Genomic DNA, 22,251 nt, shown 5'->3' with positions numbered 1-22,251 from the left:
AAAGGAATAAAGTCCACCAATGCATAGCACTGCTCTTGTTTGTTCCACCTTGAAAACATTACATTAAAAGAAGCCGGAAACAAAAGACCACATCTTGTATCACCCCATTTATACAAAATGTCCAGAATTAGGCAAATCCATAGAGACAGAAAGTAAATTAGTGGTTGCCAGAGGACATGGGGAGGAGGGGCAGGGAGTGACTGTTAGTGGATCAAAGTTTCTTTTTAGAGTGATGAAAATGTTCTGGAATTAGATAATGATGATGATTGTACAACTCTAAAAATTACTGAATTGCACACTTTAAAAAGGTGAATTTTATGGCATCTGAATTATATCTCCAAAGTTAGAAGGTTAGTGTTAGTCACTTAGTCATGTCCAACTCTTTGTAACACCATGGACTGTAGCTGGCCAGGTTCCTTTGTCCGTGGAATTCTCCAAGCAAGAATGCTGGAGTGGGTTAACCATTCCCTTCTCCAGGGGATCTTTGCCAACCAGGGATCAAACTTGGGTCTCGGGCACTGTGGGCAAATTCTTTACAGTCTGAGCCACCAGGGAAGCCCAATATCTCCAAAACTGTTACTTAAAAAGCGAAAGACATTGGAACAACAATAAAAAAAGGAGGGCATTTTTTTCCAGACTAAAAGAGGATTAAACTTTGAAGACATAACTAAATATAAGTAAACCTGTTTGAATCTCGATTCAAATAAACTGTAAAGTAGACATTTTTAGACAAGGGGAGATGTTGAATATGAATTTGGAATTATTGTTTATTTTCTTAGCAACCATGTTGGCATTGTTTTCAGGTACAATTATGTCTTTTGAGATTAATACTGAAATATTGAGGACTTAAATAACAATATCTGGAGTTTTCTTTGAAATACTTCAAGAAAAAAGGGAGATAAATGGAAGAAGTACACAAAATAAATGATAGTTTTGGCTGACAGTTGTTGCCTGGAAGATAAGTATACAGGGACTTATGAATTCTTGTTGAATTCTCTCCCTTCTATATTTGGAAATTTTTATGATAAAATTTAAGAATGAAGGAACTCAAGGCTTCTTGATGATTTTGTTTTGATTCCAAAAATTTCAACTGTACCTGCAGAGTTAGAGTGAGACTGAAGGGCAAATATTAGAGGCAGATTCTTAACTTTTTAGCTTTTCAACAGGAAAAGGTCAGAGGGAGAATTGAGAATAATTCCATATACTCAGAGAAATTAATGGACACACTGAAAAGGAATTGAGTTCAAAGTTCTTTGGCTATTTTTTTAAAAAGAGAAAAGCCATTCTAATTCTTTCTTCAAAAACACTTTAAATTCTCAGGGGATGAAATTCTTGTTAAATAAATATTTAGTTGATATTTACTCTAAACAATGAATTGACTTCACATCAAAATAAATTTGTACTTTGATGCGCTGTTCTGGACTTCAGATTTTATTGTTGATAAATGCTGGAGAGGGTGTGGAGAAAAGGGAACCCTCTTATACTGTTGGTGGGGATGCAAACTAGTACAGCCACTATGGAGAACAGTGTGGAGATTCCTTAAAAAACTGGAAATAGAACTGCCATACGACCCAGCAATCCTACTGCTGGGCATACACACCGAGGAAACCAGAATTGAAAGAGACACGTGTACCCCAATGTTCATTGCAGCACTGTTTACAATAGCTAGGATATGGAAGCAAACTAGATGTCCATCAGCAGGCGAATGGATAAGGAAGTTGTGGTACATATACACAATGGAATACTACTCAGCTATAAAGAATGCATTTGAGTCAGTTCTAATGAGGTAGATGAAACTGGAACCAATAATACAGAGTGAAGTAAGTCAGAAAGAGAAACACCAATTCAATATATTAACACATATATATGGAATCTAGAAAGATAGTAACGATGACACTATATGCAAGACAGCAAAAGAGACACAGATGTAAAGAGCAGGCTTTTAAATTCTGTGGGAGAAGGTGAGGGTGGGACGATTTGAGAGAATAGCATTGAAACAGGTATATTACCATATATAAAATAGATAACCAGTGCAAGTTCGATGCATGAAGCAGGGCACTCAAAGCTAGTGCTCTGGGACAACCTAGAGGGATGGGGTGGGGAGGGAGGTGGAAGGGGTGTTCAGGATGAGGGGGACACATGTACACCCGCGGCTGATTCATGTTATGTATGGCAAAAACCACCACAATATTGTAAAGTAATTAGCCTCCAATTAAAATAAATAATTTTTTAAATGTAAAAAATTTAAAAAAAGATTTTATTGTTGAGAACTTCCTAATTCTATAATATTGGTAGAGATTTAGTTGTCTTAAAAATCTACTACTGTACACACACACACAACTTAATGATGAATTTTTGATCAGGGAATTAACCCAAATTACCACATCTTTCTTTGGGATCATACTACCTGTTTTTGATCACTGATTTCAGTGTTATAGAGTGTGGCCTATCTGCTTCATAATCAGGTGCAATTTTGTTCTCAGATGCATGTGTCCTGATAACCCTCCTATCACATGATAATTAGGACTTGGGAGAAAATAATTATTTTAAGAAGTTTAAGCATGTAAAATCACCTAGACTAGGAAGCTCTCTGCCCAGGGGTCAAAAATCTTGAACATGTGAATTATATTTTTTTCGGTTTTTGATATTGAGTAAGTTGGTTATAGTGCCCTCTTTATGAAGATCCATGGAGGAAATTTCCTTCAGGAATCTTTGTGCTCCTCTTGAGTGTCTGATTTGTTTCCATTTTCTGGTTTTTGAATTGACTGTTAGGCAGCTCAGAGCAAAATTTTTGGCCTTTTTCCATCAAGTGAACAGAGCTTCATGGGTTATATTTTCTGTACTGGCCCCAGACTTTATCTTATTTTCCCTGCAATCCAATTTTCTCACTGTGTTTTTAAAATAGAATTGTAATATATTCTTGTAAACTACATTCAAATTCTTCTTGGGCTAAAATGAGATGTAAAACAGTGAATAAACGAATGAACAACAATAAATTATTTTAAAAATTACAAATAAATATCAATACAAGCACAAAAAATTACAAAGAAATACATTACAGGTCATTTTCAAGTTGCTGGTTAAATCCATCTTAATTTTAACATGTACCACATCTTTCTTTATACATGGATGTCTCTTTTCTGACATCAACTGTGAGCTTTACCACACAAATATAATGAAGGGACTAGGAAGGTTTCAGGTTTATTATGACTTTTCAACATTGAAGGAAGAAAAGTAGATTAAAAAAGGTCTGAGGAAGATATTGTGATTTATGTATTTCTGTGCAAGACAGTATAAAAGAAGAGCAGGTGATATATATTCCATCCCAAAGAGAGTGGAGAAAGCAGTGTTAAACTGTTCCCAGATCACTTCCCAGCAGTGTTTTTGTCCAGAGGACTTGAGGGCTGCTTAGAAGGTACAGGCAACTGGCCATTTTTAGAAAGAGCAATTGGCCAATGCAGGAGATATAAGAGACACAGGTTCAATTCCTGGGTCAGGAAGATCCCCTGGAAGACAGCACAGCAACCCACTCAAGTCAGTATTCTTGCTTGGAGGATCCCATGGACAGAGGAGGCTGGTGGGCTGTAGTCCACAGGGTCGAAGAGACGGACATGACTGAAGCGACTCAGCACTCACACAGTCACACTGTTTAACAGCCTACTATATAGCACAGGGAATTCCACTCAATATTCTCTATGGACCTATATGGGAAAAGAATCTAAAAGAGTCAATATATGTACATGTATAATCGATTCACTTGGGTATACAACGGAAACTAACACAACATGGTAAATGAACTATACTCCAATAAATAAATTGATAAAAAACAAAACGCTTGGACAGTTTTTCATTTGTTCCCAGCATAAAACACAAAGTCTGTCAGGGCCTCCTGCATGGTGTGGCCCACACTTTTCTCAGGCCACTCTGCTCCTATATCCTTAAGTTGTATTTGCACTTTGGGGTCCTTAACAGGTCCAGTGCTTTCCATTCGATCTCGGGGCTCTATCACAAGCTGTTCTCTGTGCCTGCAGACCCCCAACTCCAATGGAGATGCCTACCTTGGTCAGCCAGTCAAACCTAGGCCATTTGTTTTCCTTCCCACCCACTGCACCCACCTGGGGAGAGCAATGTAGTGTGGTGTTTTGAAGGGCTCTGCCTTCAAAACGCATTCAAATCCCAGATCCACCACTTGTTTGCTGCTCTGTGACTTTGGAAAGTTACTGGACTTATCTGGGTTTCCCCACCTATAATGTGGGGATGATGAAAAACATTTTGAGAATTTAACAGATGATAAACTCTTAGAACAGTAATAGAAGTTCTCATTTTAGCATATACTCCAATTTTAATCCAGTTAATTGTTTGCCAAGGTTGAGACCTGTCACCTAGGGAAGGTTTATAGTGCCTCTTTGCCCACCCGCCCCCACTCACCACCAACACCCTACCCCAGCCACCCCCACCCCCACCCCCCACCCCAATTTACTTATTGAACACTGTGAGTGAGTGAACAGATAGCATGAAGAAAGCCTGGTCCTCCGGGTTTAGGAGGGACCATGGAGTGAGCTTGTTCAAGAAGACGTGGCTCTGGCCTGTAAGTTTACAGTTTTGCAGGACACAAACAGAAAAAGCGTAGCTATGGAAAGGGGAATCTCTGGGTCGCCAGAGCCTTCTAAGGGCAGTCCAGAGGAAGGCACTTGGCCGAGAGAACCAGATTCACGAGCACCAAGGCCTAGGAAGGCGCCAAGACTCCTAAAGCATCTGAGTAGAATGCTCTGTGGAAGTTTGCCGAGTCCTCCCGCCACAAAAAGACCTGCAGCTTCCGGACTAGCCAGAGACCTCATGGTCCGGCCCGCACCGCCCACTTCCGGAGAACTCCCGGGATTGGCTGCCCGGACTGCCCCTACCCCCGACCGTCCCGCCCCGGATGCCCTGCTCGCGCCCCGCCCCGCTTGCATTGTCTCGGCGCACCAACCGCGCACCGGCCTCAGTCTTGCTGAATTGAAGGGTGAGTGTCGTTCTGTGCGGTAGGGAGGGCACCCGGCCGGTTTGCGGGCCGGGTGGGGCTGGGCTCGCCCCTCGTCCCCTCGAGCTTTGCCCGCCCGGAGCTCCACTGCTCTTGGCGGCCAGAACGCAGGGGTAGAGTAGCCCTTGGCAGCCTGGGAGGGGCGGGCGGCCGTGCCCGTCCCGGGGCCGCGCGAGGCACACTGCGCCGCGCCGAGTCGCCCGGAGGCTTCCAGGCTGGCCGACCCGGACGCGGTAACAAGTTTGCGCTTTGCTTCCCCAGGGTGCAGCCGCGGCTACTTTGTAGCGGGGTCGGGCCCCACCCAGACTGCGGCGACTACAGCGGATCTTGAACCAACCGTGGGCCTGGGGAGTTTATCTCCAGCTACTGCCGGCTGCAGCGGCCTGAATACTAAGCGCAGGTATGACCCTTGAAGGAGTCCTCGGGCCTAGAAAAAGAAGATAATGGCATGAGCCCGGGACTTCCCCCCACTCCCGTCCGGACCTTCCCGCCCCCTGCTCAATCGCAAATGGCATCTCAGCTACAGATTACCCAAAACGCCCCTCCTGACTAAAACTTCCCGTATCACTTCCGCAGCACGCCCCACCTCCCCCCAAATACGCAGCCTCCCTGATCCTTCGCGCGCTCAGCCTGGTCGTTAGGCCGGTTGTCGCCCCTCCTTGCCTGAATAAAGGTAACCTGTCTTCGTTGAGGTCGTCTTCCTTTCTTCTTTGCCTCCTCCCGAACTATTCCTTTCATTTTTTGGTGCTGAAACCCCGGAAAGGGCGAGGCACTCGTATCTCTCTCTTCTCTCTCTTCTCTCTCTGACGACCTCCGGAACAGGGAACTCTTGCCATTCGACCGCTCCGCATCCAACATTCCACTCACTTTGGCCCCTACATTAAGGTAAGATCCGGATAGTGTTCTAGAGGTACCCTAGTATACTGTCCTTTCTGGTCCCGGGGACCCCTGGCCTAAGGCCACTCTGTAAGCGACGGTGGGGGACGCTCCACCTTGATACAGAGCTCTCTTCTCAACTCCTATTGTGACTACGCCTGACGACCCAAACTCCCAACAGGAGCCTCTGCTTGCCCACCAATCATGGGGTCCGGCCAATCTATCCCAAAAGATTCCCTCTGGCCTGCGTCCTCAAAAATCTCAAACCACTCTTACTCACTGAACTCAAGGCTAGCCGCTTAGAGCGGCTCTGCATGCAGATCTGGCCTCAGTGCTAATCAGACAATCAAAACCGCTGGCCTGAATTTGGCACATTTGACTTTTACATTCTTCAAGATCTTACCAACTTCCTCAAACAGAATGGCAAGTGGTCAGAGGTACCATATGCCCAAGCCTTTTGGGCCCTTTGGAGCAGGCCCTCCCTATGCAAGTCCTGTTCCACCCATGAGGTCCTTCTGTGCACTGTGCCTCCCAAACAAATCGAACCTTCTGTTTCAACCAGCCGCACGACCTTGCTGCACCCCCAGAGTTTGACCCCATGGACAAGCCCCCTCCCTACCAGCCACACCATCAACCCCTCCTTCCCCCTCGCTGAACTCACCTACTGACTGAAACCTCTCCTGAGCCTTTCTCAACCCCGCGACCCCATTCCCCCAGTCCCTCCTCCCGCCTTCTCGCCCCCTTCTGCCAGGCGATCACATACCCAACACGTTTCCCCTGAGAGAGTGGCAGGACCAGAGGGCCCCACCCAAGTCCACGTGCCATTTTCATTGTCAGACATGAGCCAGATAGAAGAAAAGTTAAGATCATTTCTTGAAAACTCTTACCAGGTACAGAAAAGGGTTCCTGAGGCTTACCCAAGCCTATAACCCTCACACGGAGTGACGTATATTATATCCTAAATGCCACTCTCAATCCAGATGAAAAAGACCGTATCTGGCAAGCGGTGAAAGCCCACGCCAATCACTCACATAACCAAGTCCAGGCCAACCCAGTTGCTGATGAGGCAGTGCCTCAACTAGAACCTCACTGGACATACCAGCCCGGTGACCCAGGCATCAGGAGACTCATATGGTCACCTGCCTCCTAGAGGGCATGCAGAAAAATGCTCATATCCATGTCACTTATGATAAAGTTAGGGAAATCACCCAAGGGGCGGACTAAAATCCAGCCTTGTTCTTGGTGCGCCTCACAGAGGCAGTCCAAAAGTATAACAACCTCCACATCACCACCCCTGCTGGGTTACTCTACCTCCATGTTCAATTCATCAGCCAGTTCGCCCCTGACATTAGACACAAACTTCAACAACTAGAGAAGGGCCCCAAGACCTCCCCAGAGGGACCTTCTAGAAGTAGCCTTCAAGGTGTTCAATAATAGGAGGCTAAAAGAGAAAAAGACAGTGAGAGAAAGGCTAAATATGCCTTTTTGGCGGCAGCAATTAAGGGAAGAGATCAGCCTGGCCCAAGTCATCCCCGACTGGGGCTTAAGACTCCCTCAAACCCTGCTTCCAATGCAGCTGGTTGGGACACTGGGCAAAAGCATGCCCAAACCCATGGCTCCCCACCAAGGCGTGCCCGACCTGTGGCCAGTGGGGACATTGAAAGATGGACTGTCCCCAGGGACACCCTGCGAGAGTTGTTCCAATGACCGAACCCGTGTCCTGGACACGAGCTCGGAACTCAGGGTAAACGGGATAGTGGCCGGGAGAAAGATCTCCTTCATAGTAGACACTGGAGCCACCTTCTCCATCTTGACCTCCTACTCTGGCCCAACCCAAAACTCAGAGCTCACAATCAAGGGGGTCTCTGGAGTCCCCCTGAGTCCAAGAATCAGCCTCCCATTACTCTTGTCAATTTGGAAACTTGACCTTCATGAACACTCATTTCTCATAATGCCTCAGTGCCCGATGGTGCTCCTAGGGAGAGATTTGTTATCCAAATTAGGGGTCTCTGTTACCATACCCCCTCTCAATGCAGTCTCTGTTCTATATGCAGATGGCACCTGGACCACCCCTATCCCCTACTCCTGACCTTCCCTTGTACCTACCCGCTGTAGACCCCTGAGTCTGGGATACTGATGACCCATCCATAGCCAAACATCATACCCCAGTCCACATCACCTTAAAGGACCCCTCAGCTATAATCATCCAACAACAGTACTCGCTCACCCCAGAGGCCCACAAGGGACTTAAGCCTATCATTGACTGTCTTCTTCAAGCCTCCATCTTAATTCCTGCCCATTCACACAACACCCCCATTCTGACAGTAAAAAGGAGACCAAACTCTTGGAGACTGGTCCAAGACCTCCACGAAAAATCAATGAGGCCATCATACCAACATTCCCAGTAGTCCCCAATCCCTACGCCCTTCTGTCTGCCATTCCCCCGACTACAGCCTTCACAGTATTAGATCTTAAAGATGCCTTCTTCACCATCCTCCACCCCCTCTCCCAACCCCTCTTCACCTTCACCTGGCAAGACCCCGAGACTCATGTTTCCCAACAACTAACATGGACAGTTCTCCTCTAAGAGTTCAGGGACAGCCCCCACTTTTTTGGACAGGCTTTACAAAAGGATCTACAGACACTCGACCTGGCCCCTAGTCACCTCCTTCAGTATGTAGATAACCTTCTTTGTAGCCCAACCTGAAAGCTTTGCCTCCAACATACTGCCAAGCTCCTTGGGGCCCTGGGGTTCTGGGGTTATCGGGTGTCCCGATCCAAGGCCCAGATAGCCCAGACAAACGTCACCTACCTGGGACTCTCCCTATCCCACCAATGAAGAGCCATCCTTCCAGACAGAATCCAGGCCTTAATTGACTGCCCACCTCCAAAAACAAAACGGGAACTCCTGTCTTTCCTTGGCCTCCTAAACTTTTTCTGTATCTGGATCCCCAATTTCTCCCTCATTGCAGAGCTGCTTTATGAGGCAACCAAAGGGTCCCTAGATGCACCTCTCTTTGACCCCTCCTCGCTGGCCTCTCCCATTCACCAGCTCACCCAGAGCCGCCTCCAAGTGCCAACTCTCCACCTACCAGATTATACCAGACCATTTTTTCTCTTTGCCCATTCCAATCAAGGACAGGCCCTGGGGCTTCTGTGTCAGTGGGCCAGAGACACCTGGGTTCCTACAGCCTATTTATCAAAACAACTTGACCTGGTGACCAAGGGGTGGCCTCCCTGCATACAAGCCATGGCTGGCATTGCAGCCCTGGTACCAGAAGCAAATTCTCCAGACACGCCCCCTTGACAGTCTGCTCTCCACACGCCCTCTGAGACCTACTATTCACATCGGGTTTTTCTCTCCCTTCCCCCTTCCAGGATACAGATTCTACATGCCTTTTTTCTCCATCCCCAACTCTCATTCTCTCCCTGTGCTCCCCTTAACCCTGGCAGTTTATTACCCACGCCTTCTACAGCAGACCTTTCCCCTACATAACTGTAATCTAACAGTGGATCTTACCCAAAATCCCTTCCAACACTTGACAGATCAGCCCATCTTAGACCCGACACCCCATACTGCTTCAGTGATGGCAGCTCTCAATCCCCACCCTGCGCGGCAGGATATGCCATCATCCAGGGAAACCTTCATTACAACCATGAGACACAGATAATTGGAGCCTCACTTCTGCCACCTCACACCACCTCCCAACAGGCAGAACTAGTAGCCCTCACCAGAGCTTTGACCCTGGCTAAACATCTAAGAGTTATATCTACACAGACTCCAAATATGCCTATAACATACTTCACTCAAACATCCTGATAAGGAGGAAAAGAGGGTTCCTCACCCAGAAGGGATCTCCCATTATTAATTATGACCTGATCCACAAACTTATACAGGCCACACTCTTATCAGACAGAGGTGCCATCCTCCACTGTAGGGGACATCAAAAAGGGAATCTCATACCAACTTACAACAGTGCTGCAGACCAAAAGGCAAAAGAGGTAGCCCTGTCCCATGCCTCCCTCCAGTCCCCTGTCATTTTAGCCCTGACTCCATCTGACCCTCCCACCGTGACCAGAGAAATTGTCTATCTATACTCACTCTTCCATCCTTCGTCCAAGGTACTCCAACAGTTCATCCATAACCACTTCCCCATATCGACTGCCGACCAAAAATATTTAGATGACCCGACCCACTCCTGTCAGACATGTCAACGAACTAATCCTAATTCCAACCTTAAACCTACACCCTTTCCAACCCATCAGATGCGAGGCAGTCTCCCAGCACAAGATTGGCAGATAGACTCTACTCAAATGCCCCCAGTTCTGAGAGTGAAATATCTCCTGGTCCTTGTAGACACCTTTTTGGGATGGGTGGAAGCATTTCCCACCACAAACAAAAGAGCCCACACTGGCCCAGGTCCTCCTCACAGAAATCATCCCGATTTGGCTTGCCTTCATCTCTACAGTCTGATGATGGCCCAGAATTCATGTCCAAGGTCACCCAACAACTTGTCCAGTTCTTAAAGATCCCCTGGAAATTGCACATTCCATAGTGTCCCCAGTTCTCAGGGAAGGTAGAAAGGATGAACAGGATAATTAAACTCTTACCAAATTATCCCTCAAGGTGCATCTAGATTGGACTAAACTTTTGCCTAGAAAACCCCTTGGGCTAAGCCCCTTTGAAGTTATGTACAGAAGACCCATAAACCCTCCCGGACTTCCCCTAAACCTCCTCCCATACCAAACTCCCTACACTCCTCTCTGCTAGCAGAACTCCACAGTGCCCTCTGGAAATATGTCAACCACAACTTGCCCGCTCCTAACCCCCAAGCCCCCTCACCCCCTTTACAAATTGGGGACATGGTCTGTCTGTCTGAAGATTCCCAGGATGACCTAACCCCAAAGTGGCAGGGACCATTCAAAATAATGCTCCTCACTCCAACTGCAGCTAAGCTCAAAAAAGTTGCTTCCTGGGTACACCTCTCTTGCCTAAAAAGGGTTGCCTCCAATCCTGCGCTGCCCTTCTTAACTGACATCAGGTCTCCCTCACAGGGCCCACCTCCTTAAAAATCACCCAGCGACAACCTCTGTCGATCATCCAAGAAGACACTGAATGACCTGGGCACTCTTCAACCTACAGCTGTTCCTGACCTGACTACTACAAGACCTCTGGACCAGCGCCCTGACAGAAACCTTTGAGGACCTGACCACGCTGGTGTCTCAACTGTGGCTTAAGGGAACCTTCTACGACCTAACTCCAGATGAAATTTATTTCTTTACTGTCATCCTCTATATCATTCTACATCCTAATTCGTCTTCCCCAGATTCAAGCTACCACAAATTTGGGTCCTTCCACCTCTCACCTTGATTGGCCTCTCCCCATCTCTCTAGCCATAACTGCACTCTTAACCTTAGCCCTTGCTATAGGCCTAACAACTGTCTCCCCTCTAGACTGGTCACCCATCCTCCGTCTCTTCGTCAATGCCGCCTACGCTGTCAGCTGGTATTTTACTCCTAGGATTCTATTTCCTCCGCATTGTCTAACTACCAGACCCATGACTCCCCTGTTCCTTATCCTTGCTACACTTCCCGGCATTCTGGCTAGTTCCTGCCCCTGCGATGAAATTCATTCCTATGTCCATTCTTCATGTTATAACACGGCCCCTAAACCATGCACCATGAACATTGGGGCAGGAAAGTCCAAATCCCTACTTACTGTTAAAGTACAGAAGACAGGGAGTGCCGTGAGCACCTGCTATAAGCCAAATGGAGAAGACATATGTTTCTATCGCACTACCCACTGGGGGTACTCAGATGGGGGAGGGGCACAAGATCAACAGCGTAAAAAGAACCAAGAACAGGTTATAGAAAACCTAATCGTAAAAATATCCGAGAGCAGGTTATAAAAAACAATCTCCCAGTTACAGGTGACCCCTGAATCTCCATCACTACACATAGCAATCCCTTTACCCTCCACCTGGTTGTCACAGGGCAACTATACCTCCCCTCCCCAACAAAACGCCACACAACTCATTGGGCCAGTCTCTGACGATATCCTCCTTTCAGCCCCTTCAAACCTAACCTGTATCAACTACTCTAGTCCCAACTATACTGGCCTCACAAACTCCACTCTCTCCTTTTGTTCCACTTGGGTTCTCGGGGACAGCACAAGTATTGCCCCAGCCCGGGAATCTTCTTTCTCTGAGGGACCTAGGCCTACTCATGTCTTCCCCCCGAACCCCCTGGACCTTGCATCTTGGTCTTTCTGACCCCAGGTCTTACCATCCTAAAAGACAAAGAGATAGAACAAGTAGTCAATCCCCAGGTGAAACATTCCCACAGGAAAAAATGGGCTGTCGTGTTCCCCCTCCTGGTTGGGACTGGCATAGTGGCGGTTCTGGGCACTGGGATTGGGGGCATCTCGATCTCGGCCCATTTCTACAGACTGTCCCAGGAACTTAATGAGGATATGGAACAGGTGGTGGAGTTCTTTGTTGTAGTCCAAAGACAGATTAACTCATTGGCTTCTGTGGCCCTACAAAATAGACGAGCCCTGGACCTTCTCACCACAGAAAAGGGAGGAACCTGCCTTTTCCTGGGAGAAGACTACTGCTCTTTTGTTAACGAAACAGGCCTAGTCTAGGGTCAGAGAACTTAGAGACAGAATCAAAAGTTACAAAATCTGTCTACTTCCCAAAGCCTGTTCCAACTGGCCCTCCCTTGGTTCTCCCTTTCTTGGAACCATTAGTACTTATCTTACTCCTCTCATTTGGACCCTGTTTCTTCAATCTTTTTCAAAGGTTTCTCCAAGACCGGATTTGGGCCATCTCTCAAGGCCAAGGCAAGACATTCTTGAGAGCCTCACCTCAACATCGGAAAAAGGAAACCCTGGGCCCTAGAACGATCCTCTGTTCCAGACCCCAAAACCGTCGCCCCTATCCAGCAGGAAGTAGCCAGAGAGATACAGCGCCCTTTTCCCATCCTTTTATGACTTCACGGTCTGGAACGAAGGAGTCCTCAGGCCTAGAAAAAGAAGATAACTACCTCAAGGGCCCTTGCTGGACCACCTGACTTCGGGGAAAACAAAACTGAACTTTAAGCCCCACTTCAATACTCCAGGCAGATTGCATCAGCCTGGAACTTTCCACCCGCTGCTCAACTGCAAATGTCATCTCAGGTAAAGATTGCCCAAAACGCCCCGCCTATTCCTTACAACCCCGTCCTTGAGGGAAAGTAAGATGACCCAGGCCCAAGCATGTGGCTAATGGTGACTGGAGGGTTCCCAAGCTCGTGTTCCCATGTAAAGGCTCGGATCAGGCTCTTCCTTAATGTTAAGAGAAATGGACGTTTACTGGCTTCACCCAGCAGAACAGCTGCTTCTAGTGGGTTTTCGGACTCGGCTAAAGAAACTGCTGAGGTCCACAGATATTATCAAGAGGAGCGCAGGAAATCGTAGAGAACCCTGGGAGAAACCCAGATCGCCCTTTCCAGTGCCCTTTTGAGGCTGACGCAGTGCCTTAAGAGGCTAACACAGGAGGGTAAAGAAAGTCTCCATAAAACCCAGAGAAGAGATTTTAAAACTCCTCTCTGGATCCTGTCTGGAGTCACAACTGAACCAGAAGATTTTAAGTCTTAGCACTTAACTAGTATGTGTATAGTTAATACCAAAGTCATTAAATTTAAACTTGACCTTCGGTTTGACAGTACTTTCAGGCCTGATTTTTCAATTCCTCTGGGGGTCCCATCTAGTGTGTTCAAAAATAGAAGGCAATTTGGGTACTTCGGTCACCTCTGATGGTGGAAAAAAATCTAGATGATGGAACATGTGTACAAATTTTCTATTCAAAAAGATAATTTTAAAACATTTATGTTTTTAGGTTGAAAACTACAGGTACAAGCCATTGAAGCCAGAATGCTCTGATGCTGGTATTTTAACTGACCTACACCAACTATATCACTCTGCAGTGTACAACACACAAGTGCGTCTAATGAGGCCAGCTATTCTCACATAACTTGTAGCAGCTATGGATCTGCACTGGCATAAGAGTTGGGTTGAAGAAGGAATTCATAGGGCCTGGACTCCATCTTAAGCCTGTTCGTGCTGATCATGTTCGGCCACCTCTCTAATGGACTCTGAACTCTGTGCTTAGTGCCTGTGGAAACGACAGTAGAAGGATAAGACCCCCTCCAGACAGGAGAACCTTGAAGATCGCATCCAGGTTACTCATCACCTAAGAGAAAACATACACTAATCACCCCTGTCTCTGGACAGGCCGTAAATTTTTCTGTACCTATATGATTGTAACCTCAGGCTTATTGATTATTGGCCAATTGTTTAACTGTTTGAACACATAACACCTAAATGAATAGATTATTGTGATTACATTTACCCTTCCTTTGTTTATGTAAGTCTCAAGGAATTTGGGGTGGTGAGTTTGGACACGTACACATGGGGTATAAAAGATTTTTACAAATGCTGGTTGGGGTCCTTGGCTAAGAAGAGACTCTGCCTTGGGCCCGCTGGTGTAATAAACTGCACTCCATTACCTGCATTGTCCTTCTGAGTTTCCCAAAACGCGTGGCTATAACAGTCAGTGGGATAATGCTGGTGGTTTAATTCTCCCAGCTCTATGAAGTGGGTAGTGTAAAATTATAGATGAAGCAATAGTTCAGGTAATGAATTAATATTTCATCACATATGCATAGCCCTAAACAAGGAGCCTCATGTACCTTTTTGGCTATGAAAATTATGGAAAGTCATGTATCTCTCGAGATTTAGTGTCCTCGTGTAACAGTAGTATTCAGATAGAGATTAGGCCGTTTGGGAGGGAGTTAGGGTTAGAGACTTACTGAGAATATATGTCAAAATTGGGCACAAAGGGACCATTCTTCAGCATGTTAAATGTTGCTGATGAATGTAGCACAATGAGCTGTAAGAAGGAATTTAAAGGACATAACGATGCTAAATGGTTAGAATTTTGAAAGTATTGGAGGTGATGGGAAAGTTTTCATATAGGAAGAAATGTCAGTGTAGCAAAATTAACAGCCCAGTAGGAGCTAGGAATTTTTCCCGTTGATCAGCTCCAAATGTTTGCAAATACCTCATTTTCCAGAAATCTTAAAGGTATTCGCCTTGGATTCACTCTTAATGCTTATTTCAAAACACTGTTTTAGCCTCTGTGTAAACTTTTTTTAATATTCCATATTCTATAAAATCTAGCCTCCTAATACAGGAAATTCAACAAATATGTTGTAAAAGCATAATTGCTAGAGGGAAAAGACAAGGGAAATAGGAAAGGCGTGTGTATGCACTGTGAGTGGAGGACATAATTTCAGATAGAGCTGGCCGAGACAAACTACAGATCTGAAAGGGCTGCAGGAGGTAACATGGTTGTTAGAGTCAACCTTTGAGTAACATGGGTTTTAACTTCATGGGTCCCCTAATACACAGGTATTTTCAGTAGTAAATACTACATTACTACATGGTTGAATTTGTGGATGTGGAGGGCCATCTATGAATTATTCATATTAATGCCTTTATTATACAAAGGTCAACTGTTCATATTTGGATGAAGAGGATTTCAGGCAAAGGGAAAGCAAGTGCAAAGGCCCTGGGAAGGGATGTGATTAAAGGTTTGTGGGGAAAGCAAGGTGACGCTGCAGAGAAGTGCCCTTAAGTTTGTGTGCAGGGCTAGGGTGGATATTTGAGACCATTCTAAGATGGCAGCTTGCTTTCTGGCCTGTCGGACCTCTGAATGCTATCACTTAACCTACAATGCCCCATGCCATCCATGTACTTTCCCACGTTTCTATCAAGTGCTGTCTTCCCTCCCCAGTGCTTTTATTCTGGATTTCTATAGCACCTTGTAATGCTTTTATACTTGGAAGCACATTTTGTAGTTTCTTGTGAGCTTACCTACCTGCCCCTGCCCATAAAGTCCATCTGGGTTTCTACCATATTCCTGGGGTCTGACCAAATACCCGGAATATTGTCAAGTTCTCAAATACTTAGCCCTAAACCCATGGTGACTATAGTACAAGGAGCAGTATCATTTATAATTCAGTTTAATACTATTGTTAGTTGTGTTGAATTGTCTTATAAATCACACTGAAGTAAGTGGCTTACTTAAAAGTGGAGCCTAGTTAATAAGAGCCTAGATTCAAATCCCCATCCTGAATGATCTCTGACCAGTTCTTCAATTTCTTTTATCTGTGGTGGTGGTTTAGTCACTAAGTTGAGTCTAATACTTAAGCTGATGTTAGTTACTGGAATTTATACACAGTGCATCTAACTCCCTGGTGAGTAGTAGGCACCTGGTAGTGCTATAGGATCATTTTGATAATACTGTATGGTCACTGTAATTTAGATCAAAATGAAAATACTGATACTTAATATTTATATGGTACTAAGATGCTGGCTTTAATGTTTGTTAAAAAAAAATAGCATACCTGCTATGGGCCAAGACCTATTCTGGGTATTGTGAACAAAGCAGATCAGAGTATGTAATTGCAACTGGTCTTTGATGGAGGCCTCCAGTGTAAAGGCTTGTGACTAGTTAACATTTTGGTGGAGGCAGTATTTGGTAGACTAAAGGCCTAGATGAGGTGACTTCCAATGCTAAGGATAAAAGTCTGAGGGTGCTAGCAAAGTTTCCAAAGGTAACCACTGGTTGCATAAGGAGCTTCACTCCACTGAGCCCTGCTGGCGGTTCTCTGTCCCTTGAGGAGTCAGTTGGGCTGGGCAGACAGGTGGAAACCTTGGGTCTACTACAGATTTCCCCCCTTTCCCAGGAAGCAACTGCAACCAGTACAGCCCTGTTCACAACGTTGGTTTTCCAAAAAATTTTTAAATAACCAGGAATTTGTTATTTAAAATTCTACAGTCCATGCAGGCTACAGTTCATAGGGTCTCAAAGAGACACAACTTAGAGACTAAGCACAGCACACAGGTTGCAACAAATACTGATACTGAATAATGGCAGCTTCATGCTAGAGATTGGGAAGTAGATGGGCAGACCCAAGTTTCTGAATAAAAAACTTACTGAATTTCAGTATTCTTGTGGGACTATCACAGGCAATAAAACATTATTGAAAAGATTGTGTGTTGTTTGTATGTTGCCATTCACATTAATGCTTTTTGAATCTCATTCCTTTCAAAGAAGTTAGGATCAAAACTCACCATAGCAAGTTGTAGACCTGAATAGAGTGAAAAAGTATAAAAAACTCCCCACCATTCCTTTCTTGCTGACAGATTTGAATGCCTATTTTTAATATTTGCCACAACAAAAAAGTTTCATTACTACAAGTCTGAATATCTCTGCCTAAAACCGGCCACTCTTTTTGAGATGTTCCCATTATCTCTGGCTTAACTTCCTGCTTCCCTGGAGGTTCAGAAGGTAAAGGATCCACCTGCAATGTGGGAGATGTCGGTTCGATCCCTGGGTTGGGAAGATCTGGAGCAGGGCATGGCAACCCACTCCTGTATTGCCTGGAGAATCCTCAAGGACAGAGGAGCCAGGCAGGCTACAGTCCACGGGGTAGCACAGAATTGAACACAACTGAAGCAGCTTGGCATTCCCTAAACAGGCACCTAAGTGGCAGGTTCTGGTGCAGCCCTGTTTTGGTTAGACTTCTACAGGATCATTGCCCACAACAGTTTGCCAGGAACTTCCCTCAGGTGCACCTTTCCTTTCAGAATGCATCTGTATTAATTTAGCTTTTTGCTCATTTTTTTCTTGGTTAATTGACTTTCAGCAAGCCAAATACCTGACCCTCAACTGTTCATGTGTAATATGGGTAACTGCAATCTACTTGGATTGTCCTGGGTGTCATCTCTGCCGCCTTTAAGCCTTTTATGCTAGTCAGAGGCTTGCTCTTGACAGTACTTCACCATAAGTTATATTTAACATTTCAAGGGTCTTGCAGATTTACACTTAGCTTTATACCAAGTTTAATACGAAATTTTTGCTCTAAATAACGGTCACTCGTTTTTGTGGTTGAAAAATTGTCTGCTCACAAAATGAGCTGGCAACCTAGAAAGCATTGTGGTCAGCTGAACAAGAGAATGAATGCTGTTGTCTACAATCTGCTTTCAGTTCTTTTGGATATGTACCAGGAGGCCAAACCTCAACATTTGCTATTTTCTACCACTTTTCACAACAGTACGTGAATATTCAGGTATGTACAGGGCTCAGTATTCGAGCTCCCCATTTACCTTCTACCCCCTTCTTGGCCGTGCTTTTTCTGCAGTGAAAACAGACTCAGCCACAAGACTTTTAGTTAGTATTAAGTGTAAAATACTTGAAGATAACTTTGTGTTGTTTGCCAAGTGCAAGAATTCAAAACATACTGACACTCCCCATTACTGGAGGAATCTGCATTACTGCTTTAAGTGTTTCCATTAGAAACAAACTTTAAAATGTAGATGTGACTTTACCCTCACTTAACTATCTGTACAGCAGCCGAATAATCACGAGCTATAAACTGGAACAAGAACCGACCATTTAAGCGAGGCGGTTCATTCTAAGCATTCTATCTCACTGGCCTGCGAGCACTCAAGCGCGTTAACCAGAGAGCCACAAACTCACCCACTCGTTTTAATGCAAATATCCCTTCCGAGGCCGCAAATCGTTCAACAGACGGAGCGAGCGTTAGTGCTCGTCAGGGCCCAATCAGGTCGCGCTTTACTACCTTGGGTTCCTCCCGCCAAGCGGCAGCAGAGCCGCGCCCACAGCGAATCTCCGCCCCGCGGAGGGTAAGGCAGGGAACTGCGAGGGTGGCTAAGCGACCCCACGACCCGGGCCTAGCCTCACCTCCGCCAAGACTAGGCGGCTAAGTGACCCCACGGCCCGGGCCTAGCCTCACCTCCGCCTCGGGCACCACGGGTCCGGGGTTCGAGACAGGCAGCTCTCAGCCTGCGGCTCGTCTAACTCCCTGACCACGCCCACTGCCCCTCAAAGCCCCGCGGCTCGGGATAGCGAGCGAGTAGAGGCCACCAGGGGCCGAGGCACCCGAGGTGGACAAAGACACCCCACCCCCAACCCACCGGCAATGAGACCAAGTGTCGCAAACCCGGTGGAAGACCTGCACCCTCGCGAGAGTTCTGACACGCTCCTACAGGCCGCGAGAACCTTGGGGGACGCGGCCTGTCAATCACCACATGGAGGCGGTTCCGCGCACACCCAATTGGTTAAGCACGGGAAAGCGCGCGTCCCATTGGCATGTTTTCCGGAGCCAACTTTGCCTCCTCCGTCTGAATCTTCGCCCCACTCCCCGGCCTCTCTTCTCAGCTGAGAAGGTGGGGAGCAGGAGAGGAAACGCCTACTCTTTCCCCAGTTCCTAGTGCGAGAGCTTGGGCTGCACGAATAGAATCCCACCTCTTCACCTGTGGCATTTTAGAATCATTTCTTGCCCAGATTCTAGCATGTCTTGTCTCGTTCCTAGCCTCAGTTTTCTAACCTGTGTCCTCAAACTGACCCTGTCCTGGGCAGGGAGCTGTTTTTACCTGTGCTTGGGAGAAAACAGGCTTCCATAGACCTTGCCAAATTAAGATATTTCTTTAAAAGCTTTCTGATCTCCAAACCTACGTCTTGCTCTGCATAGCATGCAGTGAGAATTAAATTTTAACAGTCGTTAACCACCACCCCCCGCCTCGCGTGCCTTAATTCATTAAATCATCAAAATAATCATCAGTAAAGTAGGTACTGTCAATGGTTTTACAAGTGAAGAAACCAGAAGCACAGAGAACTTTAGTGACCTGCCCAAATTCTGTGTTTGCTCTGCAAATATGAATTATACTCTGTCCCTTTCATCCCCGTCTCTCTTATTTTAATCCAGGTCTTCATAATTGCTGGATTACCTCTACAAACAACTTCTTAGCTCCTCTCCTTGCCATCCTCTACAAATCCAAGGACTAATCTTCCTAAAGCAAATCTGATCATGTCTCTCAAATCCTTCTCAGGCCTCAGAAATGTCAAATCCTTCTGTGGTTCCTTATTGCCACTCTTTGGCACACAGTGCTATTTATTGAAATATTCACACCTACAGATAAGTGCACAAGCCATGTTGGGTGTATACCCAGAAATGGAACTGTTAGATCAGAGTTGTGCCATGTTCAAATTTAGTAGAAATTTAAAAGCAGTTTTCCAAAGTGTTTGCACAAATTTACACTGATCAGCAACATATGAGAGTTCCAGATATTCCACATATTTGTCAGTGCTAAGTATGTCCCATCTTTTTACATTTTGGCCATTTTGGTGGGTGATAATTATGTTTTCTGTGATTTTAATTTTCATCTCCCTGATTAATGAAGTACATCATGAGAAACGCTGGGCTGGAGGAAGCACAAGCTGGAATCAAGATTGCCAGGAGAAATATCAATGACCTCAAATATGCAGATGACATCACCCTTATGGCAGAAAGTGAAGAAGAACTGAAGAGCCTCTTGATGAAAGTGAAAAAGGAGAGTGAAAAAGTTGGCTTAAAGCTCAACATTCAGAAAACTAAGATCATGGCATCTGATCCCATTACTTCATGGCAAATAGATGGGGAAACAGTGGAAACAGTGGCTGACTTTATTTTGGGGGGCTCTAAAATCACTGCAGATGGTGATTGCAGCCCTGAAATTAAAAGACGCTTACACCTCGGAAGGAAAGTTATGACCAACCTAGACAGCATATTAAAAAGCAGAGACATTACTTTGTCAACAAAAGTGCATCTAGTCAAGGCTATGGTTTTTCTAGTAGTCAAGTATGGATGTGAGAGTTGGACTATAAAGAAAGCTGAGCACCGAAGAATTGATGCTTTTGAACTGTGGTGTTGGAGAAGACTCTTGAGAGTCCCTTGAACTGCAAGGAGATCCAACCAGTCAATCCTAAAAGCAATCAGTCCTGAATATTCATTGGAAGGACTGATGCTGAAGCTGAAACTCCAATACTTGGGCCACCTGATGCGAAGAACTGACTCATTGGAAAAGACCCTGATGCTGGGGAATATTGAGGGCAGGATGAGAAGGGGACGACAGAGGATGAGATAGTTGGATGGCATCACCAACTCAATGGACATGGGTTTGGGTAGACTCTGGGAGTTGGTGATGGACAGGGAGGCCTGGCGTGCTACGGTTCATGGGGTTGCAAAGAGTTGAACACGACTGAGTGACTGAACTGGAACTGGATTAATGAAGTTGAGAACTTTGTCATATGGTTATTGGTTGTTTGGAAATAACTTTGTGAAGTTTCTGTTAAATTTTTTGCCCATTTTCCTGAGTTGTTTTTAAAAAAAAACTTTTTTCCTAATACTTGATTGATGTTCAAATAGCAAACTTTAAGGAATTTTACAGTAAACACAAGTAAACCTACCACACAGATTCTGTTGCTCTTGTTCACTTGCTAAGTCATGTCTGACTCCTTGGGACCCCATGGACTGCAGCATGCCAGGCTTCCCTGTCCTACACTATCTTCTGGAGTTTGCTCAAACTCATGTCTGTTGAGTCGGTGATGCCATCCAACCATCTCATCCTCTGTCACCCACTTCTCCTCCTGCCTTCAATCTTTCCCCACATCAGGGTCTTTTCCAATGAGTTGGCTCTTTGCATCAAGTGACCAAGGGCTTCCCTGGTGGCTCAGATGGTAAAGAATACACCTGCAATGCGGGAGACCTGGTTTTGATCCCTGGGTTGGGAAGATCCCCTGGAGGAGGGCATGGCTACCACTCCAGTATTCTTGCCTGGAGAATCCCTATGGACAGAGGAGCCTGGCGGGCACCAGTCCATGGGGTCGCAAAGAGTTGGACACAACCGAGTGACTAAGTACAGCACAGCACACATCAAGTGATCAAAGTATTGGAGCTTCAGCTTCAGCATCAGTCCTTCCAATGAATATTCAGGGTTGATTTCCTTTAGGATTGACTGCTTTGATCTCCCATTTTTTATAGAACCTGTTTTGTTACATTTCTATCCTTCCCTTTATCCATCTTCATGTTGTTGCATTTCAAAATTGATTGCAGATAGCAATACGTGTCTTCTAAATACTTCAGCATATATGTAATTCAGTATTTAAGGTTTCTTCTTTTGATATAAAACTTAAATGCACAAATCTTCAGTGTAGATTGGCTGAGTTTTGAGCAAAGGAGTTTCAAGTTCAATGCCACCTTCCAGTCAATTTCCATTTCCACTTTCCTGATGGAAACCACTGTTCTGATTTATTTTTCCCCTACTGTAGATTAGCTTTACCTGCTTCAGAATTTCATATAACTAGAATCATACATATGTGCTATTTTGTGACTTCTTTCACTCAGCCTACTGTACTTTAGATTCCTTCATGTTGTTGCATGTGTTATTAATTCATTTCTTTTTA

The 22,251-nt window shown here is 45.5% G+C and overlaps 1 protein-coding gene, 1 long non-coding RNA gene and 1 other non-coding gene across 3 annotated transcripts; all 3 read left to right on the top strand.

Moving 5' to 3' along the window:
• The first annotated feature begins 4,632 nt into the window (after nucleotides 1-4,632).
• On the top strand, nucleotides 4,633-14,445 carry LOC145515484 (uncharacterized). The gene is made up of 4 exons (XM_081515988.1): nucleotides 4,633-5,002; nucleotides 5,282-5,420; nucleotides 12,700-13,076; nucleotides 13,777-14,445. Exons 1-3 carry the CDS (start codon nucleotides 4,633-4,635, stop codon nucleotides 12,968-12,970), a joined length of 780 nt encoding a protein of 259 aa, XP_081372114.1. The 3' UTR covers nucleotides 12,971-13,076; nucleotides 13,777-14,445.
• On the top strand, nucleotides 5,632-11,269 carry LOC145515643 (uncharacterized). Its single transcript, XR_014060956.1, has 3 exons — nucleotides 5,632-5,693; nucleotides 5,843-5,905; nucleotides 10,952-11,269. It is a non-coding gene; the product is annotated as an uncharacterized LOC145515643 (long non-coding RNA).
• Nucleotides 13,390-13,511, top strand: LOC145521907 (small nucleolar RNA SNORA26). The gene has a single exon (XR_014065757.1). It is a non-coding gene; the product is annotated as a small nucleolar RNA SNORA26 (small nucleolar RNA).
• Nucleotides 14,446-22,251: the final 7,806 nt, after the last annotated feature.

This window comes from Giraffa tippelskirchi, chromosome 1, assembly GCF_054371585.1.
Source record: "Giraffa tippelskirchi isolate mGirTip1 chromosome 1, T2T-mGirTip1v1.2.pri, whole genome shotgun sequence".
NCBI lineage: Eukaryota > Metazoa > Chordata > Mammalia > Artiodactyla > Giraffidae > Giraffa > Giraffa tippelskirchi.
The sequence above is the reverse complement of the archived record's forward strand: the minus strand, read 5'-3'. Positions and strand labels throughout refer to the sequence as shown.